The 17028-nt window shown below is 57.2% G+C and overlaps 2 protein-coding genes across 4 annotated transcripts in view; both read right to left on the bottom strand.

Annotated features, from left to right (window-relative positions):
- Positions 1-1318, bottom strand: part of RABL6 (RAB, member RAS oncogene family like 6) — a 57043-nt gene extending 55725 nt beyond the window's left edge. Inside the window, exon 1 of one of the 2 annotated variants that reach the window (XM_084494502.1) lies at positions 774-1318. In XM_084494502.1, coding sequence (XP_084350628.1) covers positions 774-903 — 130 coding nt within the window. In that variant the 5' untranslated portion in view covers positions 904-1318. The remainder of the gene's footprint in view (positions 1-773) is intronic. The other variant, XM_084494503.1, reaches the window with a different exon arrangement.
- Positions 1319-2212: 894 nt separating this feature from the next.
- Positions 2213-7359, bottom strand: AMBP (alpha-1-microglobulin/bikunin precursor). Of its 2 annotated transcripts, XM_084493663.1 has the most exons (10): positions 7158-7359; positions 6117-6259; positions 5900-5976; positions 5264-5377; positions 4710-4811; positions 4468-4505; positions 3737-3815; positions 3489-3656; positions 3153-3329; positions 2213-2346 (listed from the first exon to the last, which is right to left on the bottom strand). In XM_084493663.1, exons 1-10 carry the CDS (start codon positions 7263-7265, stop codon positions 2315-2317), a joined length of 1038 nt encoding a protein of 345 aa, XP_084349789.1. In that variant the 5' UTR covers positions 7266-7359; the 3' UTR covers positions 2213-2314. The 2 variants fall into 2 exon arrangements, with proteins under 2 accessions (XP_084349789.1, XP_084349788.1); XM_084493662.1 differs by lacking the exon at positions 4468-4505 and having other exon boundaries at positions 3737-3841; positions 4692-4811; positions 7158-7354.
- Positions 7360-17028: the final 9669 nt, after the last annotated feature.

Raw genomic sequence — 17028 nt, 5'->3', positions numbered from 1 at the left:
GCTTCTTGCAGCCTGACTCCAGAGCGTGCCCATTCCCGTAGACGAGCTGATACTCGCAGCACTCTGTGGATGCAGATCTATTTTCAGCGCGAATGACAACTACTGTCCCCATCCCACTATTGTTACTTTGGGATGTGTTTCACATACTTACAGTGCCTTCCTGAAATACTGTATTGAGTAACCTTTACTGAGCTTCAGCAGAAAAAACAAAACTCTGAGCTTCAATACTGAAAGGGAAGAATTCTGAAAATGTTTCCTGAGAAAAGAGCAAGTATATCTGTTGCAGAAACATAATCAGAATTAAATTATTTACCAAGGACACATATATCACTCAAGTTTTATTAAAGTCTGGCAGCGCAGAGCTTTTCAGCAGACCCTTATCATACAGCCACTAGAGCTTAATTATAAATACCATTACCCTGGGCTGCAGAGAAGGTCACCCACATGGTCTTGATACTTTAACTGGCGGTAACCGATTTACAAAGAGCTCTCTCCTGTGTCACAGTCAGCGTTAGGCATGCAGCCGTTCGGTACACCTCCCGCTGCCCGAGGACACCGCAGGTTCCCAAGTGCCACGCCGACACCTAAAAGGTTGCCATCCTTCCTCTTCCCCGAGTTCTGCACGCTCTAAGGTTTAACTGCAAGCTTGGCTTTCGGCTGACTACCGGCAAAAGAGCCACCGCGCGAACAGCGCCACCGGGGGCCCTGGCCGCGGATGGGGCGGCCCCACGGGGCTGCCCCCCGACAGACCCCGGGGCCGGGCTGCGACTCACTGTTATACTGGACTCCCTTGGCAAACCTCCTCTGCAGAGCCTGGTTCATGGACTGCAGCCCCGCGGGGATGTTCTTGTCTCTGACCGCAGCCTGGTCCGAGCCCACCAGCTTCTTCAGGGCCGAGAACATCGTTCTGCTCCCGCGCCTCCGCCACCGCCGCCAGGAAGAAGGCCGCCGCTCCGGGACTCAGGGGCAGGGCGGCCCCGGGGGGGGCATAGGGAGGGGAGGGCAAGGGCAGGGCACGGCTCGCGGGGCCCTCAGAGCTCGGCCGGGGCCGCTCGGGCCATGAGGGGCGTCCCGGGCGCGGCGGGGCGGGGGTGCGCGGCCCGGCCCGGCCCGTGGGGGGCGACGCGGCGGGGAAGGGGCTCGGCCGGGCCCCGCCGTCAGCCGGGCAGGGGGCGCTAACCGGGCATGGCCCGGGGCGGCGGGCAGGGCACGGGAAGGGGCGGGCGGGCTCCTGCGAGGGGCTCGGGGAGGGGCCGGGCCGCGGCTCAGCCCCGCCGGGCGCCGCGGCTCGGGGCCGGGCGCGGGCCTGCCGCCGCCATCTTGCCTCTTCCGCCTCGCCGCGAGGCACGGAGCGCGCGCGGCGCCGGCTACGGAGGCCGGCGGGGGCTGGCGGGGCCGGGGGGGCGGGGCGGGGCAGGGGCCGGCCCCGCGCACACCGGGACCCCCCGCCCCCGCCCCCCGCCCCTGCGGCCCCTCGCACTGCTCCGTCTCCCTCCGAGCCCCCCGGGACCGCTGCAGGGCCCCTGGTCCTGCCCCGTGACCCCCCCCGCCTCCCTGGGACCCCCCCGTACCCCCGAAGTCCCCTCCTGGGACCCCCCCGTCTGCTCTGCCCCCCCCAGTCCTCTCCCACAGCCCCTCCCGAACCCCCATCCCTCCCCGTGACCGTTCCCGTCCCTCCCAGCCTCCCGTGAGCCCGCAGCCCCCCGCCCCGTGCCCCCCGTCTCCAGTTCCCAGCTGAGGCCCAGGGGTGCCAGCAAGGCTCTGGGCTCTGAGCACCCCCAGTGCTGGGCTCCCCCTCACGTGTGCCCGGGCCCCCGGTGTCCTGGGGGGGCACAACCCACAGGGTCTGCTCACTCCAAGGATGAGGCTCAGACCGCACAGCGAGAGAGCCTCACCGAAACCCATGGTCCCACAGTGCCCCATCCATGAGATGCAGCACTCATTATTCACCCTCAGGGAGGAACGGGTACCTGTCCCCCCGTGCTGCTTCCTTCCCGTCTGCCCCCACCCAGCAGGACGTCAGAGCCCCTGGCTGCCCCTGTTGGCACCCCTGCACCATGCAGGTGGTGGTCAGCAGGACTGAGGCAGGGACAGGGGCTTAGCGGACAGCACCCATCAGCCCTGCCAGGAGGGACACCATAGGGGAGGCCAGTGAGGACTCAACAGCATCCTCTGCCGCTCGTCGCCGGCTCTGGGATGGACACTAGGCTTGTTGGTTACTTTAGAGACATTTACTGTTGAAGACATCTCCTGCACCACCAGGAGCTCATGCGAGGCCCTTGTTCCAGTGCTCGGTGCTCGTCTTCCACCCACATCAGTTTGACAGATGCAGAAACTCCTCATCCTCTGCAAGCAGAGCAGTGTGCAGTATGACAGGCAGACCCACAGACCCCATCCTCACACCCCGCCATGCCCCACAGACAGGTGGCAATGGTTGATGCTTCTTGCTTTGTCACTTTGTCCCTTCTGTCAGTGATAAGGGAAGCAGTCTGGACTCTCTGTACATCCCTTTGCTGTCCAGGGATGTCCCACCTCAGTGGCATTAATACACTTTATACTGGTGACAAGATAATAAAAGATGGGTTCTGCCCTGAGACCCATTACTTTGTCCCCATTCCCCATCTGCTGGGCTCCCACCCCAGCTCCTGCCACTTGCAGTTATCAGTATCAGGCTCATCCAGGGCTGTGGCTGAACGTCCCTGAGCTCACTCTCTTCTGCAGTAAGATCTTCCCTGCTACACTGATGAAAACGAGAATGCTTGTCCATCTGTCCTGGGGGCAGAGCAGGCCTTTAGATTTTCCAAAAGGGTTTCAATATGGAAACCCTTGTGCTGACTAGATCTGGAGGCTCTGGAGGGCATCGCATGGAGGGTACACTCTGGGTACACCCAGGGTCCCTATTTGGTGTCAGGGTCCCTTTACCCCTTCAAATTTTTCAGCTGCTACTCCCACTGACATTTCTGCCACCTCCTGTGATGCTGTCTGTAGATTGATAATCTTTTCCTTGGTCCATCAGAGGACTGGACCCAGGACAGACCCACTCCAGCTGCCAGCAGACCCAGTGCTCCTGGATGCAGTCTGGAGCAGACAAGATGTGTAGGCAGTGCCCGCCCGCTTGCTGCCCCAGCCCCTGACACGCTGCAGTGCCGTACCTGCCAGTGGAGGAGCGCCGCAGTACTCCTTGCACTCCTTCTCCGAGTAGAACTGGTTCCCATTGCCTTTGCAGCCTCCGTAGCTGAACTTGATGCACTTGCCCTGAGCCGCATCAAAGGCCCAGCGCAGCACTGGCTTCTGGCAGGGCCCCTGAACGATGGGCAGCCTGCAGGCAGCTGCAGAGAGAGGGGGCTGCGGCAGGTCAGCAGGACCGGGACCCCCGTGGACACACAGGGCTCGGGGTTGCACGCAGTCCCCTCTGGGGCTGGGGTGAAGGCCTCACTCACCCACCCTCCACATCCCTTCACCCCCTGCCCGGCCCCATGCCTGCTCACCCTCAGTCCGGCACGCCTGCAAGCAGCCCTTCTCTGAGTAGAAGTTGTTGCCATTTCCCAGGCAGCCACCATAGAGGAAGGTCTCGCAGGCCATGGAAGAAACATTGTAGAAGAAGCGGGAGAGCATCCCGCTGCAGGGCCCAGGGTCCCGGCTCAGCCGGCACGCATCTGCAGGTGAGCACAACATGCATTGTGGCAGGACAAGGGGGCGCAGGGATGCCTGCCACAGCCCCTCTGCCAGGACCCACCTTCCTTGTTGCCAACGTATGGGGGCAAGGGTCCCGCGGCTGAGCCCTCCTCAGGTGGCAGCACTGCTCTCCGCGCCCTCTGCTCCGGGATAAAGAAGCACAAAGCTGCTGTCAGCCCTGCCTGCCCTTCTGCCTCTGGTGACAAGCTCCCCCAGTGCCCCCATACATCATTCATTGGCCTGGGGTCAACCGTGGCCTTCTGAGCCCTGTGCTCATCCCAGACATGGGGCAGAATCATGCATTTTGGGTAAAGACGCCCAAAGTGCCCTGGCCATGCCCTGTGTGGGGCTGAGGACATGTCTCTGCTCCCACTGACACAGGGTGTTGCAGTCTCCAGACCCTCAGCTGGACTGTTTCTCCTATGAAGTCCCATCCCCTCTTGAAAAACATTTTAAACTCAACACTACAAGACTGGGATGTGCTGGATGACTGCAACTGGAGCATTAGTAGGGCAATGAGCTGCCTCCCCCACTGGGAAAGGGAGTCTTCAGCCCAGCTGGAGCACTCAGGAGCAGGCAAAGGGCACAGAGACACCAGGCTTCATGTGCTGCAACTTCTACCCTACAAAAGAATCTGAGTAGGAAAGGGACATTGCTTTCTACTTGGAAGTGAGCCCTAGCAACACCTGATGCACCTGTGACCCCTATCTTTGCAGCCTGTGCCCTGTCCTTGCAGGCAAAGCCCATTCCCATCCTTAATTCATTCCAGGAGGTCCTGGCTGTAACACTCACCTCGGGGGCAGTGGCAGTCTCCTGGGGGACACATTCACCTGGCCCAGATGACAGAAGAGAAGATCAGCAGCTTGAGAGGGGTGGTCCCCTTTCTACCTCATCCCAACAAAGCTGTCATCTCTCCTCCCTCCATCCTGGCCCTCCCTTCTTCTCCCCAACCTTGCAGACCAAGGAGCAGCCTCAGCAAACCATCACGTCAGGGGCACAGGCAGCAGAAGAGGCACATGCCTTGCATGCATTACCTTTGTTGACCAGGATGAAGATGGAGTCTGCTGGGATGCCCATCTCCAGAGCCAGCTGCCGGAAGGCGTTGGTGAGGTCCTCCCGCAGCTCTGGGCTTCTCCCTGGCAAGGGCAAGGAACAGGCTGTCAGCAGGGTCAGCAGTGGCAAGAGTCTGTATGGAGCCCCCAGCAGCCACAGACCTGCAGAGCCCAGGCAGCTGCAGGCCCAGTACAAGTCCTACCAACCTCTCCCCCATTATTCTTGACCAGAGTTGCTTGAGGGCTTGGTTAACATTGTTTACATGTCTCCCAGTCATGAAAGACAGCATCTCCTGCCACTTCAGGATCTGGGTTTCCCAAGCAAATCTTGTTCATCCCAAATAACACTCTGGTTTGAATTGTGTGATGTGGCTCTAAAAGTGAGCCATAAAACTCAACCTCTTTGGTGTCAAAGATGAGCTGACTCAAGGCACCACCTCCAAAGCCACACTCAAGTCCCTCAAAGACAAGCAAAGAGTGGTGTTACTGAGCCCACCTAAAGGCCTACTTGCCCACAGTGCCATAGCCAGACATACCGTATAGCTTCAGTGTGGTGGTTGGACCATAACTACTTGTCTTCTTCATCAGAATGACTGCGTATTCTTCATAGTTGGTGCGAAGCACATAGGACTTGATAGACACATCCCATTCTAGGTGAGACAGCAATACAGGGGACATCATTCCTGCCCCTCAGGAAGGAACAGGTATAGACGAGTGACAGAGCTGGGGGGTGAAATCAAGCAGCTAATTCAGGAAATTATGAAATTATTAGGAGGCAGGCACAACCCTGACACGCTTTCACCTCACCAGCCTCTTATTAGTTGAAGGGACTGGAATCCAAAGTTTGCAGACAACTGAGATACCATCAATGCTCCTTAAATGTGGCTGGTGGGAGCCTGTCCCAGATTGGGACCCCAGGGATGAGACAGATCTGCTGGAATATCTCATAGTCCTGTACCTATGCAGGCAGCTCTGAAACAGTTTCCCTAAGACCCTGCTTCCTTGTCTGGAAACAACCCACACTACGGAGCAGCTTCCTCTCCCTGAGCCCTGCTCCCTTGAACCACTTCCCCAGCCACCAGCTGTATCCTTTGAGGCCTGGCACTGATTCACATCCTGTGAGCACACAGCAGCTCTTAGGGCCCAGCAGGCCAGCAGTGAGCCCAACTTACTAGGATTATAGTAGGTGTATTTGCCAGGGGTGCTGGTCTTCTGGTACTCTCCTGAGATGTGAGTGCAGTCACCTTGCCTGGATGAAGGAGTAAAAGAATAAACAGCTTCAGGTCATCTCTTTTCCTATTTATCTTGTGAAAACTGTGCCTGGAGCAACCAGATTGCCCATGGCACAGGATCCCTGACATCCCTGAGCACCCACAGCACTGCTCGTACCGCAACCTGGTGCTGATTGTGCTGATCTGGTCGGCACTGGGGCCAGGGCCCAGCACCAGCGTGCCCATGTTGAACTTCTCCTTGTAGTTCTTCATCCACTTGCAGGTGGTGCCAATGGCTACATCGTACCACTTCCCATACATCTGTGGGGAAAAGAAAAGGACATATCTGCCACACACCTCCTCCACCAAGGTAGGATATCCCATGGCTTTCTGCAAAGCTGAAATATTCATGACCAAGAAGCCAACTGGTGAGCTATGGTGAAAGGTGCTGGGGCCAGAGCTACCATAGGAAAGTGATCAGCACTCAGCAGGATTTCCAACTCAGTGGTCACCCATCTTCCACAGCTTCCCAGGCTTCTGTGCTTGGATCCCTGACAGCATTTGAGAGCTGTCTGTCAGAAGAGGTGGCAGCCCAGATGTCCCAGCTTTACAGCAGCTTCATGCTGAACTGCTGGGGAAGTGAGGGTCAGAGCTGGACTCCTGTTGCCCATGTATGCTTACCACTGAGCAGGATACTGGCCTCTTCTCCCCTCCATTTCTGTCACTTTTACATGGGGGACAGGCAGTCCCTGGGAACAGAGTGGGGTCCCCAAGCCCTGGGCAGTGTCTGTGTGTCTCCTGTTCACCAGGAAGGGGGGCTGGTACCCAGCGGAGCCTAGACCCATGTGCATGTTGGGTATGCAGAGCTGGGCAGGGGACAGAGGTGCCTGCAGGAGACCTGGGGGGAGTGGGGCTGGAGGGGGTAGGCTGCATCCCACACACATTCTGGGGCTTCTGGTGTGCCCTGCCACAGCAGGGCACCTTAGTCTGAACAGATGAACAGACTGGGATTTATCTGCCCTGCCTGTGTGTTTGCTGGGGTGAGGCCATCCCAAGGGCTGAATCCCCCCCAGACCAGCACCCAGGGAGATCTGCGCTGCCAGCACCAGCCCTGCACAACCCATTATGGGAAATGTCATCCTTCTTGCTAGAGAAAAATAAAATAGCTTTCTCCCATCCCTACTACCCCCAATATCCAGGGACCGCAAGCCGCTGTTACCCGCTCAGCTTCAAAATTCTCCTGCACTTGGATGTCTTCATCCTGGTCCCCAATGGGGGTTCCGCTGGCCATGGCGAAGAGGAGGAGAGAAAGGAGACCCCAAAACATTGTGTCTGGTGGCTTCAGAGTGCCGCTAAGTGCCACCGCACTGGAGGGATCCGTGTTTCTGCACTGTCCTCACTGCGCAGCCGCGTGACCTTCAGACCTCAGAGAACAGGGCCAGCGGGGCGGCCAGCCTGGCGGGGGCCGGGCAGGTAGACGTGGGGGCAGCTCCTGGCCCTGCAGACCTGGCCATGTGGCCTGAGCTCACCATGGCCCAAGCAGCACAGAGCCAAACATCCATGAGAGCTCCTCACCTCACCTGTTCCTACACCACCTCTTGGCCCACGCACAGACCAGGACCTGTCTCATTCTACGTTATGATTTGTATTCCTGCCCTGGGATCCTATAAGGAGCCCGGATGGTGCCCGCAGTGATGGACTAACCTGACCCTGCAGAGAGAGGACCAAGAGGTCCCCAGCACGCATGACGAGCTCCTCGCTCCTCAGCAGTGCCCACAGGGAGCGGAGCCCAGCAGCCAGATCCCCTCCTGGCAGCGGGGGTGAGACTCTCCCTGGGGGTCCCAAGCGGGTGGCCAAGGCCTGGGGCGGGCGGGGTGGCACCCACCCTGCGCCGAGGGGCCCGGGACTCGGCACGCACGGGTGGCACGGGCCCAGCGTCTGTCCCCACGACTGTTTGCCTTCTCAGGATGATTAACTGAAACCAAACAGCCGGAGGAAATGGCAAACAGAGCAAAGGGCAGGAGCCCCTCTTGCAGCCGGCCGGTATCTCAATATTTGCAGAGAAGGGCGAGAGCTGCAGGCACGCTTGCAGCAGCCGGCCGGACTTTCACCCCCTCCTCCTGCCTGTCCCCAGGGCAGCGAGGCGCCGCGCTCGTCGGGCCCAGCAGGCGGCGGCACCGGGCGGGCAGCTCCGCCCGGCCGAAACCCCCGGCCCCCTCCGGGCCGTCCTCGGGAGCAGGCCGAGCCCGGGCCGTGCGGTGGCTGGACCGAGCCCGCCTCGTCGCGCGTCCCTCTAGGGGAGCCCGTCCGTGCCCCGCTGCCCCCGGCCCTGCCGCCGCTAGGTGGCAGCCGGCGGCCAGGAAAGGCCGCGGCGCCGCCGGGCCCCGGTGCGGCCTCGCGAAGCCAGAAGCGGGGCTGGGGGGCGCGGGCGAGGCAGGGCCGCAGCGCGTGGCCGCGGGCAGGCTCCGTGCTCGCCGCTCAGCCCCGCCGCGGGCACGGCCGGCACCGCCCGCGTCCCGTCACGCTGCGGGCCTGGGGCGCAGCCAGGCCCCGCGGGTACCGTGCGGCTGGGAAAGGTGGGGAGCAGCGCAACCGGCTGCGAAACCCAGCTCCTGCACATCACCAGCCCTGTGCCCAGAAAGACTGGGGATGCAGTGCAGCTCGCCAGCCCCGTGCTCTCCTCCAAAAATATGCTCCCTGTCCCTGTCCCTGTCCCCGTCCCTGTCCCTTTCCCCAGGGCTGTGGCCATGTTTGCACCAGGACTACTGAATGGAGGGGTTGGAGAAGCCCCACATGCTGCCGAGTGCGGGGCTGCGGTGGCAGCCTCGGCAGGGCACAGTTCTCCAGGCCCAGGGGTGCACGGACCCGGCGTCAGGGGCCCCATGCTGGCACCAGCAGGCTGCCCTGGGGCAGCCACGGCTCCAGCGCTGGGGACAGGAGGTGCCCATGGGGCCCTCCAGCAGGGCTCGGGGCCGCAGGGACCCTGCGGGATCCATGGGGTATGGGCTGCTGCCAGCTGGCAAGGAAGGGCGGCCAGCATGTTGGTTTCAGACCAGTTTGGACAGAAACCAAACACAGGGAGAAACTGCCATGAAATTCCTGCGGAACAACCCCCCAACCTCACTGCTCTGACTCATACCTCCCTTTAACACCCACTCAGTTTCAGACCCCTCTCCTGCAGGCACTGCAGGTGTTCCAACTCTCCTGTGGCTGGCTGGGGGTTTGTGGAACATCAGACAGACTCTGCAGGGTAAAGGCCACCAAGATTCAGTGTTCATCACTGGAAAAACGAGACACTAAGAGCCTGACTCCACTCCTCTCCTGCTCTCCAGCATCTACCATGATGGAGATACCCCCTCAAACCATTAGAGGGGGCATCCCTGCCTCATCCTTCCACTGTCCCTTTGCAAACCAGTTGTTCACTGAGCTCATCCAGTCCCTTTCTGAACCTGCCAGTGTTATCTGGCTCTCCTACTCCCTGTGGCAACAAGCCCTGGAAGTTCAAAACCTGCTATGTAATGAAGTTTTATCTTTTTTATTTTCAACCTATCTCCCGCCAGCACTCCTTACTCCAAGGACTGCTGGAGTGTTACAGTTTCATGCTCGGCTTGTCCACCACCCTCATGATTTTGCAGGCCTCAGTCATATCTGCTCTTGGCTCTCCTCTCTCAAGGCAGGAGGTCTCAGCTTTTCCAGTCCCCTATCATACAACAGGCATTTCATCTCATCAGTTGTTACAAAGCAGGTCCAGAGAAAGCTGACTACCCATTTCCTTGTTCATCTGTGGAAACAGGAGCTCAAGCACACAGCACCCAAAGTAAGTCTTTCCAAGATTTTCTACAGTGTCAAAACACTTGCCATCTTGTTCCCAAGACTTTGCTGATTACACAGCAGTTTGGTGGTTTTTGTTTTGGTTTGGTTTTGTTTGGGCTGCTCTGCCAACAGTTCTCTGAAACCAGGTCAGTGATGGCTCCCAGCTCTGCTTCTGAGTCTAGCCACCTGTCCTGAGCTCCATGCCAATGCCTTGCTCTGATCACTTCTCCCTTGAAGCATCACCTTCATTTCTCTACACCAAAACTTACCTCCTACCTCTTCGTCCTTGTTTTTGCGAGGTCTTTTTGAAACTCCTTGCCACGAACGGTATTTTGCTATCCAGAAGTCCCCAGTATCATCTGTGAACTTGAAGGTTATCCTGTTCACTCCCTTCTCCAGGGGATGGAGGAAGATGTTAGATATAAAACCAGCCCTAGGGCTGGCCCCTGGGGAACTCAGTGTCCTCCATCCTGAAGAGTGGCTGTTCAGCCCTACGTGTTGCTTCTGATTCTTCAACCACCTTTGAGTTCACAGAACAGCCATTCTGCTCCCAAAGCAAGTTTGTTTCTTTAATAATCTCTGGTGTGGTGCACCATCAGAAATTTTCTGAAAATCCAGTCTGGTGATGTCTTCTGGATCCTCTCTGTGACAAGGAGGAACACATGTTCCCCTTGCAGAAAGGGGCCACATGCTCAGCATAGACCTACCTTCTGCATAGATTCTGCTTTCTAACTAGTAGTAGAGCAAAAAGAGTCTACAGTTTTTAGCTCTTAGCATCCTCTTTACAGAGGTAAATGTTTCACCATCCACCAGCCTGCTGCCTGGCTGTAAGACAAGGTATCATGCTGTAGCCAGCACCTCCATGGTTTAACATTTGTGTTCCTCCTGGGTATGAGCCATCTGTCTGGGATGACAGTTCATCCCACCAGTCTGGGCCTTCCTCTGTGTTTACTTCAAATTGTTCTGGCAATTCTGGAACAGGCTGCCCAGGGAAGTGGTGGAGTCACCATCCTTGGAAGTCTTCAAAAGACGTTTAGATGTAGAGCTTAGGGATATGGTTTAGTGGAGGGCTGTTAGCGTTAGGTTGGAGGTTGGACTCGATGACCTTGAGGTCTCTTCCAACCTAGAAAATTCTGTGATTCTGTAATTGTCCTCTGAGCAACGGCTGCAGTAAGTGTGCCAGGCCTGGGAATTTCCTCACCACCTTTGTCCAAGAAAGAAAAACACTGGGCTGCTTCTCCTTGTGGCCTTACCACTCCAAAGGTCTCCTTACATCCTGGGCATCTCCCCAGCCCCTAGCTGTTTTTCTGCTCTTAATGGATTAAGGGATATTCTTCAACCATAACATCTTTTCTTGCACATTCATTTTTAGATTTTTAGTCTTTTGATTTCAGCTGATGTGCCACGTTTTGTGGTCTTTCACTCTCCTAGGCAAGATTTCTGTTTCTGAAACATTGGCATTTTCTGTAGCACCACCATTTAACTCTCACAGAACCAGGAAGGGGATTAGTCCTTCATTTTCCTTCTGAATTGTGGCGTATTTTACCCAAGCTTCTCAGGCATGTGTAATACCCTCCATCTATCTCTAGGATCTTGAGATTTGGGGATGGGATATTGGGTAGTATTCCTGAATTCTACATAGTTCCTTTTCGTGAACTTCTTATGGGGTATACCTCTATCTCACTGCACTCTTAAACCTGGTAGCGCTGTGTTTTTCAGTATGGTACAGTTCCCCCAGCATCTCTTCAGCCAGGTCCCAAGCACTCAAGATCCAGCCCAGAACAGCATCTTTTCTTGTGGGTTATAGGTTCAAGGGGCTTCATTTGCTGCATCCACAAACTGCATCTCTACATCTTGTCTTGATGAAGCCATTCTATACATGGGGGGAGTGATGTCCCACCGTAAACATCCTACCTTGCATGTTCTCTGGAATCACTTCATATTTCTAGATATCTTACTGTTCTCATGTGCAATCTGAATTTTACATTATTTTTTTTTAGTCTGGGATTTTCACCTATAAGGATTCCTTTATGCACTCTTTCCCTGCTGTATTTTGAATAGCTTCACACTACATAAACCACCTCCCATCTGTACCCCTCCTCTGTCACTCCTATGAAGCTGGTAGTCAGGACACCACTTGTTGGTTAGCCTCCATCTACCAGGTCTCTCTTGGCCCAGTGCAGGATGCTGCTGAGTGATGTCAAGTCCTTTGTTTCCTCTTATGCTTCCAGCACCACTATGAAAGCATTTGCAGTTCTGCCCTGGCTCCCAGGTCAGTCTCTGGCAGTGTCAGGGGTCATCAGCCTGCATTTCTGCTTCGTGCCCTTGTCCATATGCTCTCAACACCCTGGGCCTGGTTTGTCTCCCAGGTGCCTTTTTGTCTCCCAGACATGGTTGTGTTCCTGTCTACCTCTACCCAGGCTGTGGCCTGAGGAAGATCTCTGCTTGCATTTGATCAGGACTGGTCAAGTTACGGTTTTAAAACAGCTGCAGTTACGGCTTTAAAATAACATCTGCCAGGAAGGGAGTGGGGCTGCAGGCACATGCTGAACCTGGGCTGGGTTTTGGAGGGTGGTGTGTCCTGCACCCCTCTGCCCTGAGCAGCGTGGGCTGCAAATGCTCTCCACTGTGCTCCACAACCTTTTCCTTGTCCTCTTCCTCATCCTCTTTGGCCTCATCCTCATCCTTCTTCTCCTTTTCCTCTTCCTCCGTGCCCACTGGCTGCTCCTTAGCTCAGGGGCTCTGCTCCTACCCCAAGATTTTTAGGTCCCAAAGCAGGCATCTCTCCTGCTTTGGAGGCTGACCGACCCTGCCAGGTGCTGCCTGCAGCACCTTGCACTGGGCTTGCCAGTGGCATGCCAGCCAAGAGGGTATGTGTAGGGTGGGTGAGGTGATGGGTCATGAGCCATGGTATCACATAAACCTGGGGATGCTGCCTTGTGTGCTATTGGTCACAGAATGCTTGGAAGCACATTATGGGCTGAGGATGAGCTGCAGGTTGAGAGTAGATGGGACCACCAGCATGGCCAGTATATCTCTGACACTCTTCAGATAGGAGAGTTTGAGTCTTCAGCAAAAGGAGCGCAAAGGCTGAACCAGATACCTCCCAGATTGCTCCTGATGAGGACAGACTGGGACTGGCCCCAGCTCTGTGCTGGGCACTTGTGTCTTGCTTTCGGAATGCCCCCGGTATCCACCACCCATCAGATGGATGGCAGCCATGGACCTGCCAGTGCAGAGCTGCTCAGTTGCCAATTGGTGGCATGTGTCCCATGGCCCACGGCGGCCCGTGTCTCCATGCTGGTGCTCACCCACATCTAGGTGCATGGGACAGCAAGTGGAAGAGCAAGAGGGCTGCTGGGGTAACAGGTTTCCTCAAGCCCCTAGCCCTGAGGCTGCACACATGCCCTCCAAGACATCATTGGGGCTGGCTGCTGGGGCAGTGGGGCGTGCACTGTTCTATGGGGCATCCTGCCTGCGCACCCTGGGGGGCTGTCATCCATCTGACTGGGGCGGTGGTAATGGGAGCAGGATCTCAGGGTGGTGGTGACAAGGCTTTGCCTTTGTCTGGAAGGTGTTGCAGCATGCTTGGTCCAGGGTGGCAACATGCTGCTGTGTGTGCCCACTCGCTGTGTCCCTGGCCAGAAGAATCATCCCAGACATCTCCATGCCCAGAGATCTGGGGACATCTGTCCATCTGCCTGCATGCATGTCTGCACAGGCCCTTCCCCTGCTGGTGGCCATGGGGCTGTCCCCTCCACCTCCAGCCCTGGGGGTCCTCACCAGGCATGCCCGGGGGTGAAGCACCCCTGTCCCCACCACGGCGTGGCCCCAGCTGTGCAGATGGCTCCTCCACCGCACCGGGTCGCAGCCTCCACCCTCACGTGCGGAGCTTTTTGTGTCCCTCCTGGCTGTGCGCTGGCCTCACCCCATCCGTCCCCTCCCCGCCACCGCCCGCGCCCCCCTCGCAGCCCCCACCAGAGCCAGCCACACACACAAGTGAACTTTTCTGCGTTTTCCAGCAATTAAAAAGAATAAAGCAACAGTTGTCTCCAGGCAGGGCATGGATCCTGGTGACCCTGATTTTCTGTGTGGCTGGGCAGGGTGAATGGGGCTATTGAGACCCTGATGACTGGCATCTCCACTCCAGGATTGTCTCCCCGTCCAAGTCCCCCTCCCCGCGCTCTCCTCCTCCCCACCTCCTCCCCGCTTTTAATTTCCTTCCTGGAGAGAGCTGCTCATCCCCTTCCCATTGGACGAAGGCCTGAAAGGGAATGGAGGAGACAAGGGAAGGATTAAAGACACTCTGCTTAGGAGCAGGCAGCCTGAATACGAGATGCACCGGCTGGGAAAGAATGGGGGCTTAGTGGGGCACCAGATCAGACCCGCCCCGCCGCATTCAGCCCACTGCATTCCTGCATTGCTAAGCAGGGCCCTTTCTCCCCAGCCAGCCCGCGGAGCCCGCCCCAGCCCCCTGCCCCACCTGCCGCCACAGGTAGACCTGCGTGGAGGTCCTGCCCCACCGGGGCACCCGCAAGTCTCTGGGGTCAGGCAGCCCAGCCTGGGCCGCTGTGTCCTGAGGCAGCCCTGCAGGGATGAGGAGGCAGCTGGAAGCCTGCAGCAGCTCTTTGGCAAGCCTGGAGGCAAGGCGGGGTGATTTAGGTCTCCAGCAGGTTCACAGAGGTGGCTCGTGCCCCAGCAGAACAAAGGGCCCCATCTTGCAAGGTTGGAGTCTGAAGCAAGCTCCACCATTTCAGTGTTCAGAGAAAGGCTGGAGCTTGAGCTGGTGCGTGAGGTGGGCAGTTGCCCTCCTGGAGAAGGGCTTGGGTGTTTGCAGCCACAGCTTCAGCATCAGAGGTGGTGGTGCCCCACTGCCCATCAACCACATCCTCTCAGCTGTAGAAGACCCCCCCAAAAAAACAACATGTATTGTTTGTCCTTCTCAGTACTTCCCATGGCCATGCAGTGTGAGGTGGTTTGCATTCGTCGCTCCCACATCTAGCCATCAGCACGTGCATGATGGACTTTCCTGCTCTGGTCTTCAGACTACTCCAAGGACTGGTTTAAAGCAGGGTGGATTTTGCTGCTGGGGCTGGTCCTTAGGAGGGGCTGGAGCTGAGTGAGATGGTGGGGCATGGACTCAGGGTCACAGTGGCAGCAAAGGTACCTGTTACTGACCAAACCCATGGGAAGTCACCCAGGAATGTGCTGTCATATCTGAGGCTTTCCATGCCTCTTGCACCCTCAACACCTACTTGACCCTCCGGGTGTCTTGTGTCAGGCAAGGAGCTCTGTGCAGGTGGAAGTGAACCACCTGGTTTGGAAAGTACAGGATTGGTGCCTGTCTCTGTCCAAGTCAAGGCTGGTTCAGTGATGGCAAAGCTGGAGCAACACATCATGCTCTGCTTTGTCAGTGTGCTGGATTGGGACTTCATGCTTGCATACAGGGGTTGCCAATGGTAGTATGGAAACACCTCTGTCGTTCATTAACTGCGAGTTTGAGGCTGAAACTTTCTGGATGGAGCTGGTTTCCTTCACAGGATGGGAAGGCTGTTCTTGGAAACTTCTCTGAGTCCCAGCTGACATGCATACCAGAGCGCTCTGTTTTCTGGTGAAGTACATTCCAGGTGGAGCCCAGCAAGATGCCTCCAGGCCAAGAAGCTGGAGATCTGCAGTGTGGAACAGGAACAAGGTGGGTCAGCAAAGCCTGACAGCCTCAAAGCATCAGCTCTGAAGGTATCCCAGGGATCCCATGCTGCTAGGAACACCCCACGGAGCACCCTGAGGAGCCCAAGCACAACCTCAGATGGACAGTCCAGGGCTGGAGCTGAATACCACTCCACTGACCAAGCTGCACATGCTGGGTCCCAGTTATTGCTGCCTCCCCATGATTTAAACACATTTTCAATATTTGGCACTAAAAGCCCCAGGTGCTGGTGTCCTATGACTGTATCAGAAACTTGTGACTAAAGAAGAACATGAAATCCTTCTAGAGCTGCATCTCCATTTCTGTCCTAGAGAAGAGATGAGAAAAATGTTTGTGCTCATCTATTCCTCCTCCAGGGAAGAGCCACATCCCTTCAGGTGCCACCAGACTCGACAGCTATGGAATCCACCTACATGGTCATCTGCGTAGGAGCACAGTGGGACCTGCAAATCTCCCCACAGAAAACGGTCATTCACCCCTGCTGTATGAGGCTGTGTGTGGTGTGCGGTTGCCCCATTTGATCCCTGCTGGCTCCCATAAACAGGCTGTGCCTTGTAGGGAGCAGTGGGGTCCCCGTCCTGGGCTGTGGTGGGAGAACCCCAGTGTGACCCCACAGCCTGGATTTGGCTCAGCTCCAGAGGTGGACTTGGCTCACCTCATGCTATTGCACAGTGGTGAAAGGAGATCCTCTGCATGGCACACGCACCACAGCTGTGCCATGCAGAGGATCCTCCTCACCAAAATGGGCAGGCAGCAGCCAGCAGCAGACATCAGAGGTCCACAGGGACCTGGGGACACTTGTGGTCCTTCAGGCAAAGGCTGGATGTGCTTGAGAGGGGCCGTGGTGGGGGCCCACGTGTTTCTCTTACTAGGGGTATGAGGGCTGAGGTCTTGGCATGATAAAACTGCTCTGACTCCAGGGCAAAATGGGCAAAACAGGTACAGACCCACCAATTTTGGCATGAGGGCTCTCTGTTATCAGCATGAGGCTCCTGGCTGGCTGGGTGAGAACCAGCTGTGGTCAGGCAGAGGTGGTGGGGGCTGGTGGGCACCTCATGGTGGTCATCGGCTCTGCCTGGCCTCTCCTTCCTCAACCATCCTCCAAGACCTCCTGCCTTTTGGGATCAGCTGTGGGACATCACCTGGGTGTTCCCAGCCCTGTCACTGCCTTCACACTGCCCAGCGCTATCCCTGCTGACAGTCCGGAGACACAGGGGGGTCCCCACCTCCTAATGGCCCCAACCCCCCCGCTTCACCTGACGGAGGAGCCCAGCTGGGGATGCCAAGCTGTGACACTGGTGGAAGGACAGCCTCCCCCTGCCCAGTGCCCGGGGCCCTTTTGTCTCTCCAATGCCTCGAGTGGCAGCTCCCCAGCTGGCCGCAGCCCCGGGGCCTGCGCAGCATGGTGGGTGCGAGGCCTTCCCTGCGCCGGCCTGCGTGGAGAGGGACCACGGGGCTTTCTCTTTAATGCAATGCTATGAATACTCGGGGTCTTTCTGCTCGCTGTTTAATGGATTTGAATGTGAAAAGGTGGTGGAATTGGGAAGAGGGGAAGGGGGGGGAGGCCAGG

This window comes from Aythya ferina, assembly GCF_964211825.1.
Source record: "Aythya ferina genome assembly, chromosome: 20".
Lineage (NCBI taxonomy): Eukaryota > Metazoa > Chordata > Aves > Anseriformes > Anatidae > Aythya > Aythya ferina.
Note: the sequence above shows the minus strand (reverse complement) of the source record. Positions and strands in the feature narration are given on the sequence as shown.

Bases quoted from the DNA above. Each gene is read 5' to 3' on its own strand.
- AMBP (XM_084493662.1), bottom strand. From the start codon at position 7,265: ATGTTTTGGGGTCTCCTTTCTCTCCTCCTCTTCGCCATGGCCAGCGGA. The intron at 5,977-6,116 runs GTACGAGCAGTG...TCCTTCATCCAG, and splicing joins ACAATCAGCACCAGGTTGCG to GCAAGGTGACTGCACTCACA. The intron at 4,812-5,263 runs GTATGTCTGGCT...TGCCCTTGCCAG, and splicing joins CACCACACTGAAGCTATACG to GGAGAAGCCCAGAGCTGCGG.